The sequence below is a fragment of the Prionailurus viverrinus genome, unplaced genomic scaffold (assembly GCF_022837055.1).
Source record: "Prionailurus viverrinus isolate Anna unplaced genomic scaffold, UM_Priviv_1.0 scaffold_35, whole genome shotgun sequence".
NCBI lineage: Eukaryota > Metazoa > Chordata > Mammalia > Carnivora > Felidae > Prionailurus > Prionailurus viverrinus.
Window position 1 is genome coordinate 2547684 of NW_025927605.1, and position 16846 is coordinate 2564529.

General features: G+C 41.2%; 1 protein-coding gene across 4 annotated transcripts in view; it reads right to left on the reverse strand.

Moving 5' to 3' along the window:
* Window positions 1-13053, reverse strand: part of ATP6V0A1 (ATPase H+ transporting V0 subunit a1) — a 59580-nt gene extending 46527 nt beyond the window's left edge. For 2 of the 4 annotated variants that reach the window (XM_047845573.1, XM_047845571.1), the window contains exons 1-2: window positions 12923-13053; window positions 10482-10645 (exon numbers count right to left, since the gene is read on the reverse strand). In XM_047845573.1, the coding sequence (XP_047701529.1) occupies window positions 10482-10598 (117 nt within the window). In that variant the 5' untranslated portion in view covers window positions 10599-10645; window positions 12923-13053. Of the gene's footprint in view, window positions 1-10481; window positions 10646-12598; window positions 12675-12922 lie in introns of those variants that run through there. The other 2 variants (XM_047845570.1, XM_047845572.1) reach the window with 2 other exon arrangements.
* Window positions 13054-16846: the final 3793 nt, after the last annotated feature.

A 16846-nucleotide genomic window follows, 5' to 3' on the forward strand; every position in this document is an offset into this window, starting at 1 on the left:
TCTATGTATAGGAAATTTTAAATACAATTTTAAATTATTGATATATTCAGTCAACCAAATATATACATATATTTTAATTTGAGAGACAAAGCACTAGCAGGGGAGAAAGAGGCAGAGGGAGAGAGACAGAATCTGACCTGGGGCTCGAGCCCACCACCCTGGGATCATGACCTGAACCAAAACCAAGAGTCAGACGCTTAACCGACTGAGCCACCCAGGTGCCTTAAGTCTACCAAATATTAATAAGGATAGAGAAAATGTGAACAACCTAATAAATGAGTTTAATCTAATATATATATATATATATATACACACACACACATATGTATATATGTATATACGTATATATGTATAATATATGCGTGTATATATATATTTAGAAAGAGACATATTTTTTTATCCCAGCATTCAAAGTTCTCTCTTTTTTAAAAAGTTTATTTATTTTGAGAGAGAGAGAGAGAGAGAGAGAGAGAAAGAGAGAGACAGTGGGGGAGGGGCAGAGAAAGAGGGAGAGAGAGAATCCCAAGCAAGCTCTGCATTCTCAGCACAGGGCCCAACTCCGGATCAGTCTCACAAACTGTGAGATCATGACCTGAGCCAAGATCAAGAGTCAGATGCTTAACCGACAGCCACCCAGGCACCTCTACAGTTCTCTTTTTAAGAACTCAAAGAATTCATTATGAAGGGGTGCCTGAGTGGCTCAATGGGTTAAGTGTCCAATTCTTGGTTTTGGCTCAGGTCATGATCTCATGGTTCATGAGTTTGAGCCCTGCACAGAGGTCATTGCTGACAGTGCAGAACCTGCTTGGGATTCTTTCTCTCTCTCTCTCTCTCTCTCCCTCCCCACCCCCCCATGCTTGCTCTCACACTCTCTCAAAATAAATAAACTTAAAAAAAAAAAAGAATTCTTTATGAAAATTGACCACAAAATAGGTCATACAGCAAATCTCAGTAAAGAATTGATATTGGGGTACCTGGGTGGTTCAGTCGATTGAGCATCCAGCTCTTGATTTTGGCTCAGGCCATGATCTCTTGATCATGGGATAGAGCCCCGCACTGGGCATGGAGCCTGCTTGAGATTCTCTCTCTCCCTTTCCCTCTACCCCTCTCCTGCTTCTGCTCTCTCTCAAAAAAAAAAAAAAAAAAAAGAAAGAAAGAAAAATAGAAAAGAATTGGCACTATACGATGTTCTATGATAATGCAATTAAGTTAGAAGGAAACAATCAGCAAAACTAAAAGGTAACCAACGGTATGGGAAAAGATATTTGCAAATGACATATCAGATAAAGGGTTAGTCTCCAAAATCTATAAAGAAGTTATCAAACTCAATACCCAAAACACATAATCCAGTGAAGAAATGGGCAAAAGACATGAATAGACATTTCTCCAAAGAAGACATCCAGATGGTCAAACAACACATGAAAAAATGCTCAACGACACTCATCATCAGGGAAATACAAATCAAAACCACAATGAGATACCACCTCACACCTGTCAGAATGGCTAACACTAACAACTCAGACAACAACAGATGTTGGCAAGGATGCGGAGAGAAAGGATCTCTTTTGCACTGCTGGTGGGAATGCAAACTGGTGCAGCCACTCTGGAAAACAGTATGGAAGTTCCTCAAAAAATTAAAAATAGAACTACCCTATGACCCAGCAATTGCACTACTAGGTATTTATCCAAGGGATACAGGTGTGCTGTTTCAAAGAGGCACATGCACCCCCATGTTTTAACAGCTCTATCGACAATAGCTGAAGTATGGAAAGAACCCAAATGTCCACCGATGGATGAATGGATAAAGAAGATGTGGTATACATACACAATGGAGTATTACTCTGCAGTCAAAAAGAATGAAATCTTGCCATTTGCGACTATGTGGGTGGAACTAGAGGGTATTATGCTAAGCAAAATTAGTCAGAGAAAGACAAATATCACATGACTTCACTCATATGAAGAATTTAAGATACAAAACAGATAAACATAAGGGAAAGGAAGCAAAAATAATAAACATAGAACAAACAGAGGGTTACTGGAGGGGTTTTGGGAGGGGGGCATTAAGGAATCTACTTCTGAAATCGTTGCACTATATGCTAACTTGGCTGTAAATTAAAAAATAAATTAATTAAAAGAAATAAATAAAACAATTTTCTAGAAAAATATAATTTACCAAGACTGACAAGGAAAAAACAACAATAGAATAAGCCTATAATCAGTAAAGAAATTTCAACAGTTAAAATATATCCATCTAAAAAATATCAGGCCTAGGGGCGCCTGGCTGGTAGTGGAGTGTGGGACTCTTGACCTTGGGGTCATGAGTTCAAGCCCCACATGGAGCATAGAGCTTACTTTAAAAATAAGAAAAATAATAAATAAATAATAAAGAAGTAAAAACGTCAGGCCTAGAAGGTGTAAAGATAGTTTGTACTAATCTTTTAAAGACTAGATAAACCCAAATCTTTAGAAAATTATTCCAGAGGCAAAATGAAGGAACGCTCCTCAACTAACAAATAAGACCGGCCAGTACAAGCTTGATACAGGGTGAGAATAGTTTGACAAAGGACAATTACAAGCCGGTATCACTTATCAATACAGTAGTCTCTCCCTTTTTATTTCCAGTTTTAGTTACCTGCAGTCAACTGTGGTCCAGAACCAAGTGATCCTCCTTCTGACATATAGTCAGAAAGTCAACAGTAACCTAACGCTACATGACAACCTCTATGTCATTCATCTCACTTCATCTCGTCACATTGGCATCTCATCATCTCACATCCTCACAAGAAGGGTGAGTACAGTAGAAAAAGATATTTTCAGAGAGACCACATTCACATAACTTTCATTACAGTATAGTTACAATTGTTCTATTTTATTATTGTTGTTAATCTCTTACTGTGCCTAATTGATAAATTAAAGTTTATCATGTATATTTGTATAGTAAAAAACACACACACACACACACACACACACACACACACACACACACACACAGTTTAGTACTATCTTTGGTTTCAGGCACCCATGGTGGGTCTTGGAATGTATCCTCCATAGATAAGGAGGGGGACTACTGTGTAAGAGAAAAAAAATCCTAATACAATATTAGGAAACCGAATCCCCAAATTCTTTTGAAATACACCTCATGAGCGAGTTGACTTTACACAGGCTTGCAAGGATGATTTTACATTAAAAAAAAAAACAAACAAAAAAACCCAACAACTATACAATTGCCCAATAAGCATATGAAAAGATGCTCCACATAATTGGCCATGAGGGAAATGCAAATCAAAACCACTGTGAGATACCACTTCATAGCCATTAAGATGGTTATCATAAAAATTTTTTAAATGAAAAATAACAAGTGACAGTGAGGATGTGAAGAAATTGGAACCCTCGTATGTTGCTGCTGGGAACGAAAATGGTGTGGCTGCTGTAAAAAGCAGTTTCCTGGAGGTTCCTCAGAAAACTAAACATAGAATTAACATATGATCCAGCAATTCCACCCATAAGTACACACCCAAAAGAAATAAGCAATCAAACAAATACTTGTACACAAATGCTTACAGCAGCATTACTGACAACAGTCAAAAAATGGAAACAACCCCAATATGTTCAAGTGATGAATGAATAAAGAAAAGGCGGTATATGCATACAATGGAATATCATTCAGCCATAAAAAGGAACAAAGTCCTAATACATGCTACAATCTTGATGAATCCTGAAAACAATATGCTAAGTGGAAGAATCACGACACAAAAGGCAACATATTGTATGATTCCAATTATGTATGATGTCCAGAACTAGAGAATCCATAGAGACAGAGATAGATTAGATGGTTGGCCAGGGCTAGGGGAAGGGAGGATGAGGAGTGACTGCTAATGGGTACAGGGCTTTTTTGGAGGGTGATGAAATGTTCTGGTTAGATAGTGGTGATGGTTGCACAACCTTGTGAATACACTAAAAACCAATGAATTGTACATTGTAAAATGGTGACTTTTTTTTTTTTTTTCCTGCCTATCTCAATTAAAAAGATCATAGGCAGCAGAGTCAGACAGTCTGGGGGGGACAGGAGTGCCCAGGTGGCTCAGTTGGTTGAGTGTCCGATTCTTGATTTCAGCTCAGGTCATGATCTCACAGTTTGTGGGCTTAAGCCCCATATCAGGCTCCACACTGACAGGGCAGAGCCTGCTTCAGATTCTCTCTCTCCCTCGCTCTCTGCCCCTCTCCCAACTTGTGTGCCCCCCCCCCCACAAATAAGTAAATAAACTTAAGAAAAAGTAGTCTGGGGGTACAGATCTGTGTGTCTTGGGTAGATATTTTCATCTGTGGCCTGGGGTACTAGTCTATAATATGAGAATGGCAAGTTCCACTATTCAAAAGTAGGTTCTACTTCTCAGAGTTGCTGCGAGGAATGCCTAAAATAATAATGTAAAATGTTCAATATGGCAACAAAAAAATGCAAACTATCATTGTGACTAAGTGTTAAATCGCAAGGGATTAAAGAGTAGAGAAGCATGTCAAAGAGAAGAGTGGATGGGGGGACAGATGAGTCACACAAGATTTTGAACAAGTTGAGCGAGGAAAATGTCCCACTCAATCGTCTCTAAAACCCAGAGTGGTGGTATGTTTTGCAGAGAAGATAGGCAACAGCTCTATCTTATACTGAAACCACCCACTTTAAGATGTTGCCCATTTTCAAATGAAAAATAGATACAATAAAGTTAAAGATACATGCTGAAGCATGGATGAACCTTGAAAACATGCTAAATGAAAGAAGTCAGTCACAAAAGGCTACATATTATAGGATTCTACTGACATGAAATGTTCACAATAAGCAAATTCACAGAAACAGTAGATTAGTGGTTTCCAGGGGGTAGAAGTGGAGGAGGGGGATTGGGACGAAAACAGGCAGTGAGTGTTAATGGCGACAGAATTTCTTGTCAGGGTAATGAAAGTTCTAAAACTGACCGTGGTGATGGTTGTAGAACTCTGTGAATATACTAAAAATCACTGAATTATACACTTCGGATGGACAAATTATATCTCAGTAAAGCTGTTTAAAAAAGACAGTAGGAAAAAAAAATCTGGATATGCAATTTACCAAATTAATAGATTAACGGAAAAAAAACATGATAACCTCAAAAATGAAGAAAAAGGCATTCAATAAAATTTTGCAATCATTTGTAGCAATAACTTTAGAAAATCAGAAATTCAAAGGAATCTGAATAATTTAATAGAATTTTCCAAAAACTTAAGACTAAACATCTTATTTAAATTGTGAAATAATAGGGCACCTGGAGGACTCAGTCAGTTAAGCATGGACTCCTGATCTCAGCTCAGGCCTTGACCTCGGGGTCATGAGTTCAAGCCCCAAGTTGGGCTCTGTGCTGGGTGTGCAGCCTACTTGAAAATAACAAATAAATAGGGGCGCCTGGGTGGCGCAGTCGGTTGAGCGTCCGACTTCAGCCAGGTCACGATCTCGCGGTCCGGGAGTTCGAGCCCCGCGTCGGGCTCTGGGCTGATGGCTCAGAGCCTGGAGCCTGTTTCTGATTCTGTGTCTCCCTCTCTCTCTGCCCCTCCCCTGTTCATGCTCTGTCTCTCTCTGTCTCAAAAATAAATAAACGTTAAAAAAAATTAAAAAAAAAAAAAAAAAAAGAAAATAACAAATAAATAAATAAATAAAATTGTGAAATATTGGGGTACCTGGCTGGCTCAGTTGCAAGAGCATGCAACTCTTGATCTCGGGGTCATTGAGTTCAACCCCACATTGAATGTAAAGATTATAGAAAGAAAGAAAGAAAGAAAGAAAGAAACAAACAAACAAACAAACAAACAAACTTAGATTCCCCTTAAAGTCAGAAGCATAGACAAGAATGCCATGTGACACATACATAGCCTTACTTCTTATTAACAAAAACCCCAGGGGCACCTGGGTGGCTCAGTCAGATAAGCATTTGACTCGGTTTTGGCTCAGGTCACGATCTTACAGTTCATGGGATCAAGCCCCACATCAGGCCCCGCATTGAAAATGTAGAATCTGCTTGGGATTCTCTCTCTTCTTCCCTCTGCCCCTCCCTCTCTCTCTCTCAAAATAAATAAATAAACTTAAAAAATGTTGATTTAAGGCACTTACTGCTCAGCTGAAAAGCCTCTTTTCCCAGACTCCCTTACAGCTACACTATGCCATAATTCTGGTCAACAAAAATTAGGAAACTCTTCTGAGGATTTCTAAGAAAGTTGTTTTTTGGTTTGTTTTTTTTCTCCTGATAGAAGTACTTCTCCTTTCTCCCTGCACTTCCTTCTTCTTGCCCAGAATATGCATGCAATGCCTGGAGCTTTGGTGGTCCTCTACGAGGACAAAAGCCAAATGCTCCAGGATGGCCAAAAAGAAATACAGGATGATCTTAGGACATTGGTGATAGTGTGAAGCTGGGCCTCGTGTTACATGAGAAAGTACACCCCTATCACTTGGGTTTTCAGTTACATATAGCTGAACACAATCCTAACCAGTATTAGTTTGCCGTTACTCCTCTTCTGCCTGTTAGTAAACGTCTTAAGGCACACGGCAAAATAAGAAAAAAAAGAATAAGGACTTGAAAGGAAGAAACAGCTTACTCTTCAATAGTGCAGTAAAAAAGATTATATCAGGGGGCCTGGGTGGCGCAGTCGGTTAAGCGTCCGACTTCAGCCAGGTCACGATCTTGCGGTCCGTGAATTTGAGCCCCGCGTCAGGCTCTGGGCTGATGGCTCGGAGCCTGGAGCCTGCTTCCGATTCTGTGTCTCCCTCTCTCTCTGCCCCTCCCCCGTTCATGCTCTGTCTCTCTCTGTCCCAAAAATAAATAAACGTTGAAAAAAAAAATTCTTTGAAAAAAAAAGATTATATCAAACATAGCAAAATGTTAACAAGTGGTGAATCGACTGCAGAGTATTCAGCTTTGAAATTTTTAAAAATAAAAATTTAGGGAAAAAATACTAATAAGCAAAAAAGAACAATTAATTTTACGTGTGACCACATATACCATAAACAAAGAGAAAAGACAGGGGTGCCTGGGCGGTTCAGTCAGTTAAGCACCTGACTTCAGCTCAGGTCATGATCTCACGGTCCGTGAGTTCGAACCCTGTGTTAGGCTCTGCGCTGACAGCTCAGGGCCTGGAGCCTGCTTCAGATTCTGTGTCTCCCTCTCTCTCTGCCCCTCCCCCACTCACTCTGTTTCTCAAAAATGAATAAACGTTAAAAAAAAAAAATTTTTTTTAAACAAAGGGAAAAGACAAGGCAAATTATCAGTAAAGGATTAGTAAAAGATTAGCTTCCAAAAATACATGAAGAACTTTTACATATTCTGTAAGTCAGTAAGCAAAAGGTAAGCAACCCAATAGAAAAACAAGCAGATGATATGGATAAGACATTCATGGGAATGAAACCCATTATGTCCAATAACCAGATAAAAAGATACTGAGCGTACTAATCAAGAAAATTCAAATTAAAACAACAAAAATACAGCACTTCACAACACCTAACAGTTAAAGAGGCACAGGATGCTCAGCAATGCCCCTCTTAATTATAATCCCCAGAGCAGCAACAAGTCCGTGAAATCAATACTCTTTACACAGTGACACTAAAACATCATTTGCCTTTTTCATCCTCACTCATGAATATTCAGTGAAGTTTTCCAGAGGCTCATGGTATACATCACAGCCAGATGACTGCAGAAGCAGATAGGAGAATCCAGCCGCCTTCTATTAATTCAGACATTAAAGAAATTTTCAAAAATATAAAAGCAAAGCAATTATTTTATTTTGGAAAATATAATTATTTTTTAAAAAAATACTACTTATGGGGCACCTGGGTGGCTCAGTCGGTTGGGCGGCCGACTTCGGCTCAGGTCATGATCTCGCGGTCCGTGAGTTCGAGCCCCGCATCGGGCTCTGTGCTGAGCGCTCAGAGCCTGGAGCCTGTTTCAGATTCTGTGTCTCCCTCTCTCTCTGACCCTCCCCCGTTCATGCTTTGTCTCTCTCTGTCTCAAAAATAAATAAACGTTAAAAAAAAAAATTAAAAAAAAAATACTACTTATGATAACACATATCAGGTTTATTATTCTGAGTTTTTAAATACGTATTTTAAACATATCTTCATTTTAATTTCCAATACAATAAATATTGACAGCTATCACTCATAAAAGCTCTTTAGATCCTCAATCATGTTTTCAGAGTGTAAAGAGGACCTTAGACCAAAAATTTTGAGAACCACTGCCCTGGAGAAACTATCACACATGTATACCGGGAGACATATACAAGAATCTTCCTTGCAACACCGTAATAACAAAGAACTGCAATTACTAAATGTTCATCAGAAGGAAAAAATTATAAACTGTATATATTCTTACAATAACTATATAGCAATTTTAAGAAATGAACTAATGCTACCTGTAACAGGTGGTCAAATCTCACAAATAATGAATTTCAAAAGCACAGTGCTGAAAGATACATACAATATGCCATGCATATAGTTTTAAAACATGCAAAATCATACTAGTATATGTTATTATTTAGCAATACACACATATGTAGCAAGAGTAAAAAATAAAAATACATGGGAATGATAAAAGCAAAACATGGCTGGCTCAAACATGGCTGGCTCAGTCGGTAGAGCATGTGACTCTCAGTCTTGGGATCAGGAGTTCAAGCCCCATGTTGGGCATAGACTTACTTAAAAAAAAAAAAAAGGCAAAAATCATTGCAGAGGTTACCTGTGGGGAGGTGGGGAGAGAAATAGCATGCAGGAAGACTACACGGGAGCCTTCAATTACATGAATGTTTATCTCTTAAGTAGACAGTAGAAATGGAGGTATTCATTATGTTATTCCCTATAATTTTTTGTCTGATTGCAATACATCATAAGTAAAATTTAAGAATGCTGAAGAGAGGGGCACAGGGGTGGCTCAGTCGGTTAAACATCCAACTCTGGATTTCAGCTCAGGTCATGAGTTTGAGCCCCATGTCAGGCTCTGTGCTGAAAGCCTGGGATTCTCTCTCCCCCACACTCTCTGCCCCTCCCACCCTCTCTCTCCCTCAAAAAAAAAAAAAAAAAAAAAAATGCTGAATAGATACAATGGGTGTTAGGAAGGGGGAGACACTGTAGGACCAACTTCCTTTGGTTTCAAATTAAGGGTGACTTAGGTTTGATTTGGGTCTCAAATCTAGAAAACCGGAAGACTATCAATACATTAGCTCAAACTTAGGAAGTCAGGATGAAGAAATAGTTTGGGAGAAGGTAAGGTGCTGGGATTTAGACAGGCTACCATGAGAAGTAGAAATGACAAAATTCTTAGAGAGTTGTAAATTTACGGATGGTGTTTGAGAACTGTCAGGGCCAGAGACATAGATTTGGGGCTCAACGAATAAGATGGAAGATTTGAGAATAGATGAGGTCATCAAAAAAGGTGGTAAAGGAAGATGTGGCTATGGACAAGCTTCTCCAGACAGAGCAGAGGAGAGAGCTTGAGGAATAATGACACAGAAAGCCAAGATGGAGAAGATAAGAGAGGTTAGTGGAAGATAACAGTGAGCCCTCAGAATGGTAAGAAAAGGAATCAGAATCAGGTAGGAGAACATTCAAAGAGGGAAGGCATAAGAAGGCTCAAAGATAATAAAAAATATACTATGTCACTGGACTATATTTGTGTAATTTCAGTGTGCCAGCTCCAGGAAGCCAATATTGATTAATCCCACCCCATTCTGACCACTCCTCTGTCACCTATTCATTCCAACAAATGCTGACAGTATCCTGTATGTGGACACAAAGGATACAACGATTGTCTTCAGCATCCTAAGATAACAGTAGAAGACAGAGACTAATCAACTACTAACACTAGTGAATGCTGTCAGTGAAAGTACATGGAGCTTTGAGATGCATAATTAGGGAACCGTTAACTCCCCTTTCCTTTCAACAGGGTATGTGTGCCTTCTTCAGCAGACTGCAAGCCCCTTAGGGCATACTTTTTTATACTCTTAGACTGCTGATTTTCTTTAGATATCTTCTCTAAGTGCTCAGCATAATGCTTCAAAATAATGGATATTTAGTATATACTTACTTATATATCTGTACGTTGATGCATCAGATTTTGTAATAAACATGTCCTACTGTATGGAAGAGCTATGACATTTTTTAAATAACCTGCCACAGGTGTTAAAGAGGCCAAAAGCAATGTGCAAGCCTTGGTGTGTCCTCTACCCACATCCCAATCAATTACCTTGAGACTGTATAGGATTATTTGCAAAGGGGGAACTAGTAAAATCATGGAAATTTTGGCACAAACATTCTCACCTCTAGAGAGACAACTCGAAATGTACACTCTACCAACAGTCAGCCAGTGCTATAATGTTATTTTTGCAAATAAAACCCAACATTCATCATAAGGCAATTAGCCATGACAAGAAAAAACAGAGTTTAGCGGTATTCAACAAGCAGCCCCACAACTACTTACATCACGAAATTGAACCTTTCCCAGTTCTCCTAATTCACTGACGCAACAATAAGCAGCTTCTGATTGTAGAAAAAGCTGGGCCAGCGTCATCTCCTCACTCCGGAAAAGCTCCCCCATGGTGGCAGAAAGTGCCAGTCAATGGAGTGTATGGATTTCTTTCCAACCTAAAGCAAAAAGAGAAAACCGCATGACCTCAGATATTACCAAGAGGGCTAAGAGCAAACAACACCGCAGTAAAGCTCTTTTGTTTTGCATTCCATATCTTCTACCCCTTGCAGACAGATTTTTAACATCCTGCTTAGAAAGATGGAAAGGAGGGGCGCCTGGGTGGCGCAGTCGGTTAAGCGTCCGACTTCAGCCAGGTCACGATCTCGCGGTCCGGGAGTTCGAGCCCCGCGTCGGGCTCTGGGCTGATGGCTCAGAGCCTGGAGCCTGTTTCCGATTCTGTGTCTCCCTCTCTCTCTGCCCCTCCCCCGTTCATGCTCTGTCTCTCTCTGTCCCAAAAAGAAATAAAAAACGTTGAAAAAAAAATTTAAAAAAAAAAAAAAAAAGAAAGATGGAAAGGAGAAATTGCAAAAGACTGTTACTAAATCCTCTCCTGCAGATGAAAAGGCACTTCCTTTGCAGTCAACACCAGGATCAAATGACAATACTTTGGGGCATCTCAATACATAAGAATGTATCCAGGTTAAAAACAGGAACTGGGATTCCCAAACACCTCTTTAAATACCCTGGACAGGGTATTATGACTCACTGGTGTTCACACTACACAACCTGTTTTTGGTTTGTGTCAGGAAACAAACAGAAGAGACCTAGATTACCCTCTCATAAAGGATGCCTCCCTTGAAATTAGTTTTCTACCCTCTACTGCCCATTTCTAACTCTCAGAGTCCCAGCACTACCCTAGAGCTAAGGCTACCTTAAAGGGTTTAACCTTCCAACTTCTCAGAAAACACCATTTTCTCCCTAAGGAATCTAAACACATCAGCATTATCTAAAAAAAAAAAAAAAAAAAAAAAAAAAAAAAGAGAGAGAGAGAGAGAGGGGCACCTGGCTGGTTCAGTGGGTACAGCACGTGACTCTTGATCTCAGGGTCATGAGTTCAAGCCCCAGCTTGGGTGTGGAGCCTACTTAAAAAAAAAAAAAAAAAAAAGCCAGCTTGCATATTAAGCTGGATTTCAAGTCCAGCATGCCAGGAGTACATTGATAATGACAAAGCAGTTTTTATCAAGCCACAGGGTATAAACTGGCCACCTCCTTAGCTTTCCGTTTCTTATCCCCATCCTTCAAGATTAATTACATTCTTCCATCTGTTAAAGCTTCTCATACATAAGCCAATAAAGATTTCTTTTAGGGCTGTCTTATCCTCGCCCGGTATGAAAGACAATGGCGCTATCAGTGGTCCTGAAACTGCAATTATTTGTTCGCAATCAGCTATTGTTAAGGCACAGACTGCACAGTATCTAAACTCAGCACACCATACAGTATTTTTAGTATCATGAAGGCGTCCATAATGATAGGTGAAACTGGCATCAAAAAAGAGCTACTCTGCAAGGCTGGAAGACATTTTGAGAAATCTGAATGACAAAACCTTTGTGCATTTGATGTTCAAGGCACACAATAACACACTCATATATAAGCAAGGATTTCTCAAGAGATTACGTAGCTTGACTTTAAAGTCGTCTACACCTGAGTCACTCAAAACAGCTGTTATCAACCCTCCCACATCTTCCCCCAAACAAGGAGAGATTCCGCAGCCTCTAAAGCCGGTAAAATTATGCCTGATCAGCATAGTTCAGGGGCTGCCAATAATGACAGCCTCCAGAGTTGCCTCCCTGCTTCTGTTCTTTAATGATTACAAGTCTCCCGAGAACATCTCTATCCCACTGGAGCCAAACAGAAAACCAGGCCAAAGCGATTCGGGGGTGGGACGATGTCACAAAACAAAATATGAAGAAACAGTAATTCTGCACAAGATGAATACAAATAAAGCGCCCGGCTCCTGCCTCACTATTGTCATCCAGTCCTCGTCTCCTACGAGGTACTCAAATTCACCTGCTTCATTTCCTGTCTACCCAGTGAGAAAGCAGGAATTCTCTGAGCCCAGGCACACCTACCTCCAGAAGTGACGATTAAAAGGGGGGAACCCTCAAATGGGGAGCCCCTTTAAGAAGCCCCCCAAATTCTTCTGCCTTCCCAATAACCTTCAGTTCCTCCGCCTCCACCTTAAATGGGGGGGAGGGATCAGGGCCTCCAAAGAGGAGCGAACCTCCAATTCCTCTGCCCACAAGAGGGGCGCCCAAAGAGGGGTGAACCCCATTTCCTCTCAAAGACCTAAGATCCCTGCTAATTCCTTTGACAAGCGAGGAGGCTGTTAGAACGATTTCCTGTGCCCTTCCGGGGCCGCTCCCTGCCGCGCTGTACCTACATCCCCGGCTCACCTTCAGCCGCGGGCCGGGCCGCAGCCAAAGCAGCCGCCCCAGACCAAGCCCGCAGCCTCCGCGGCTCGGGACAGCTGCGCTCGACGTGCGTGCGTCCGCAAAGCCCTGCCCCGCGTAGCGGCTGGCTCCGCCCCCACGATGACCTCATTGCAGTCAGCCAATGGGGTGGAGCCTCGGCCGGCTGCCGCAGTGCAGAGTCGCGGGGGCGCGGGCAACACCCAGAGTGCTGACGCCATATTGTGCGCGCGGCCGTGGCACCCGGTCCCGCGGGGCTGGGGTTCCAGTGGGGCCTGCTGGTGCGGGTGCTGGAGGCCCTGAGTCCCCACGCCCTTCAGAATCCCTTCTCCCTAATACTTACCCTTGAGGCGAGGCTGCCTGCTTTTTTTTCTTTTCATATCCGAAGAATTCACAGCTTTTTTTCGACAGAAGAAACATAAAGGAAGGGGAGAAATCATTATGAAATGACCAGAGACCTGGAGAGGAGCTTAAAAGCGCTTACAGTCCAGGCTCCTCTACATACACACGCACCCTTTACCCTTAATTTATAGAAGAGAACATTTAAGCCCTGGAGTGAGCAACACCTTGCTCAAGGTGCCAGATCCGTTGTAGAGCCTTGAACAGGGGCTCTTTCACCTAAGTGTGGAAAAGCCCTTTTTAGGAAAGTGCTTGGTTCAGTCCCTCCAGCAAGCGTTCAGGCTCTATTTTCCTCCAGTTAGTGGGAAAATCCCCATAAGACCATGTGTTGTGACAGTAAATTTTTATCTTGTTCGGCAAGATTCCTGCGGGCCCATTTGACCACTGAAGGGTTTTCTATTCCTCAAAAACCTTAGAAGAATAACTTAAAGTTTGTTTTTTTTTTAAACGCAAAAGTAGTGCTACCTACTCTTTATAAAAAACGCCTTTCTCAATTCTGATATCGACTCCCTAAGGAGGAGTAGGGATCCCAAATCATTTGTAGTAACCAGAGCTCCATCAGGAAAAACTTGGAAAACCGGTTGTTCAGTCTCTGTGGGTGGTGGAACCCTACTGAGATTGAAGTGTAGTGAAGAAGATACTTCGGATAAAAACCTAATGCTGATAATTTTGTCCACTTGGCACAGACCTCATCACTCCTGCTTTACCAGCCTGAAACTAATAATGAAGGGCAAAAATGGACGTTTTATTTGAATTTTCTATCTCATATTGTGAGTGAAGATATAACTCGACTCCATCACGATTTAGTTGAGAAGTAGCACCTTGGAGAGGTGATCTTCAATATGGTCCTCAATGTGATCTTCCTGTGATCTTCAACGTCCCCTAGCTGTCTCAACTTTCCCGGCAAGGCAGATAGAGACTCACACTTGAAAGCCTGCCAAGTTTTAGAATACTATTACACAATGACTATCATTTCCTTTTTATGAGACTCAAAAAAAGCACCTCCCCCCCTTTTTTTTAAACCTCAGAGTCAGGTGCTTGCTAACCACAAATTTTTCATACTCCACCTTTAAGACAGGCTTTCATCTGGACTCACCTCAATCCCCTTGAACTCTCTTTTTTCTCATGGTTTCCTTGAAAGTATATCCTCTCAAGTCCCTTTTCTGGCTTCTGTCATCTCCTGCCATCAATCTTTCTCCAGTGTTCTATTCCCTCCATGCTCTCTACCTTGGCAGTCCTGCTTCTTGTCAGGTGTAAATGTCTATGTGTGGAACTCATACCTATTTTTCCATCCACCTCCCTTCTCCTAGGCTCAGAGATGGAATTTCAAGCCGCCTGAGTAATGCCATTCAGGCAACAGATGCTTGCCGAAGGCCGAACCCGTGGTGCCAGCTGCTGGGGAAAGGAAAAATGGAACAGACACACTTCCTATCCTAGAGGAGTTCACAGTTCAGTGAGAAAGAAAGTTCCAGTAATTACAGGAGAGAGATGAGTGCAATGATCCATACTTATTATGTGACAAGCATACTTTTTTTTGAAACAAAATTTTAATGTTTATTTATTTTTGAGAGAGAACAAGTGGGGGAGGGTGGAGAGAAAGGGACAGAGGATTCAAAGTGGGCTCTGAGCTGACAGCAGTGAGCCTGATGTGGGGCTGAACTCACAAATCATGAGCCGAAGTCGGCCGCTTAACCTGCTGAGCCACCCAGGTGCCCCTGCCCTTTCATACTTAGAGCATTAGGACTCTCTAAGCCCCAGTTTCCTCCTCTGTAAAATGGGGTTAATAATAATACTTACATCACATGGTTATTGTGAGGAATAAAAGGAAGTTAGTACACACTTAGCCCTCAGTCTGCATTCAAAAACTGTTAATTATCATCGCCATTACCTTACTGTCGTTGAGATACAAAATACTGTATAATGGACCTGAGAATCTCAGAAAAGATTACATTGAGGAGGTGACATGACAGCAGAGTTTCGAAGGATCAGAACTCTCACTGAATAAAAAACTGGCCCTTTCCCTGAGATCATTAACCCTACTGATGGCATTATTGTTTTCCTGGCTACCCAGGTTCCAAGCTTAAGCCATCTCTAATTCCATTCTTTCTCTTTCTCTCCACATTTAGTCAGTTGCTATGTCATGCTAATTGTGTGTCCTGCATTTGTTTCTTGCCTCTACCCACTTACCCTTTTCATTTTCTTTGCTGATATCCTAGTAGAGTAGGTCCATTAGCCTCTTTCAGATAACTAAAGCAGGAGCCAATGGGAAGCAGCATGGTGTAGTGTCGCAGAGCACAGGCTTTTGTACCAGCCTGACCTAGGCTTGTATCTCAGTTCCTCCATTTATTCCATCTAGTATCAAATTTAAGAAAAATAAATCTCAGCTCTAACAATTACAAGGTGTGTGAACTTGAGCAATTTGGTTCTTGAGCTTCATTTTCCTCGTTGAAATTCTCATGGACTTGTCTGTGTCTCTTTTAGAAAACACAGTACTTCCTACCTGGCTTTTTTTTTTCTATCACCAAACTATAAATTCCTTTTCTCCCCTAGCATTGGGCCTACTCATTCAATAGTAAGTACTATTTCTTGAATGAATGAATGAATGAATGACCCTGAAAGAAATGGGGGCCTCCTAATAGAAATCTACTATCAACAAACACAGGTATCAGACAAAAAAGAATATGATCACCCCCCGCCTCTTTTCTTTATCCCCTTTATTTTATGGACTTCATTACCGGTGGGGAGGAGAGCTTGTAACAGATTCTTCTATTTTTATAACAGAGATATGAGGGACAGCTGGGAAAGGTTCAGAGCATAAGCTAGAAATCAGAAAAGGTGTGAGGAGTCAGTGCCAACTTTGCAGGATCAAGTTCAGCACAATAGTGCTAATGTTTGTATTCCATTTACAGTTCTCAAAGTTATTCTACATCAAAGCATACCTATGAGGTATAACACTCTTTAAGTTCCATGATGAAGAATACTTTTAAAAATAGCTTTCAAAAAAAAAAAAAAAGAAAAGAAAAGAAAAAGGGGCGCCTGGGTGGCGCAGTCGGTTAAGCGTCCGACTTCAGCCAGGTCACGATCTCGCGGTCCGGGAGTTCAAGCCCCGCGTCAGGCTCTGGGCTGATGGCTCGGAGCCTGGAGCCTGTTTCCGATTCTGTGTCTCCCTCTCTCTCTGCCCCTCCCCCGTTCATGCTCTGTCTCTCTCTGTCTCAAAATAAATAAACGTTAAAAAAAATAAAATAAAAATAGCTTTCAGTCATCAAAAATCCATCATTTCTTCAGCAAACATCTACTAAGTGCTTGCTATATACTGGGCATAATGCTGGAAGCTGGAAATGTAAAAATCAGCAAGGAGCCCACAGTCCATCAGAGGAGTCAGACAAACAACTAACTGTAATGTAACATATGTAATATAGCAGAGATTAGAACAAAAGGTTATGGAAACCCAGAGAAGAGATGTACCATTTGGCCCTATTGGCCGGCCCTAGAGAAGGCTTTAAGAAGACA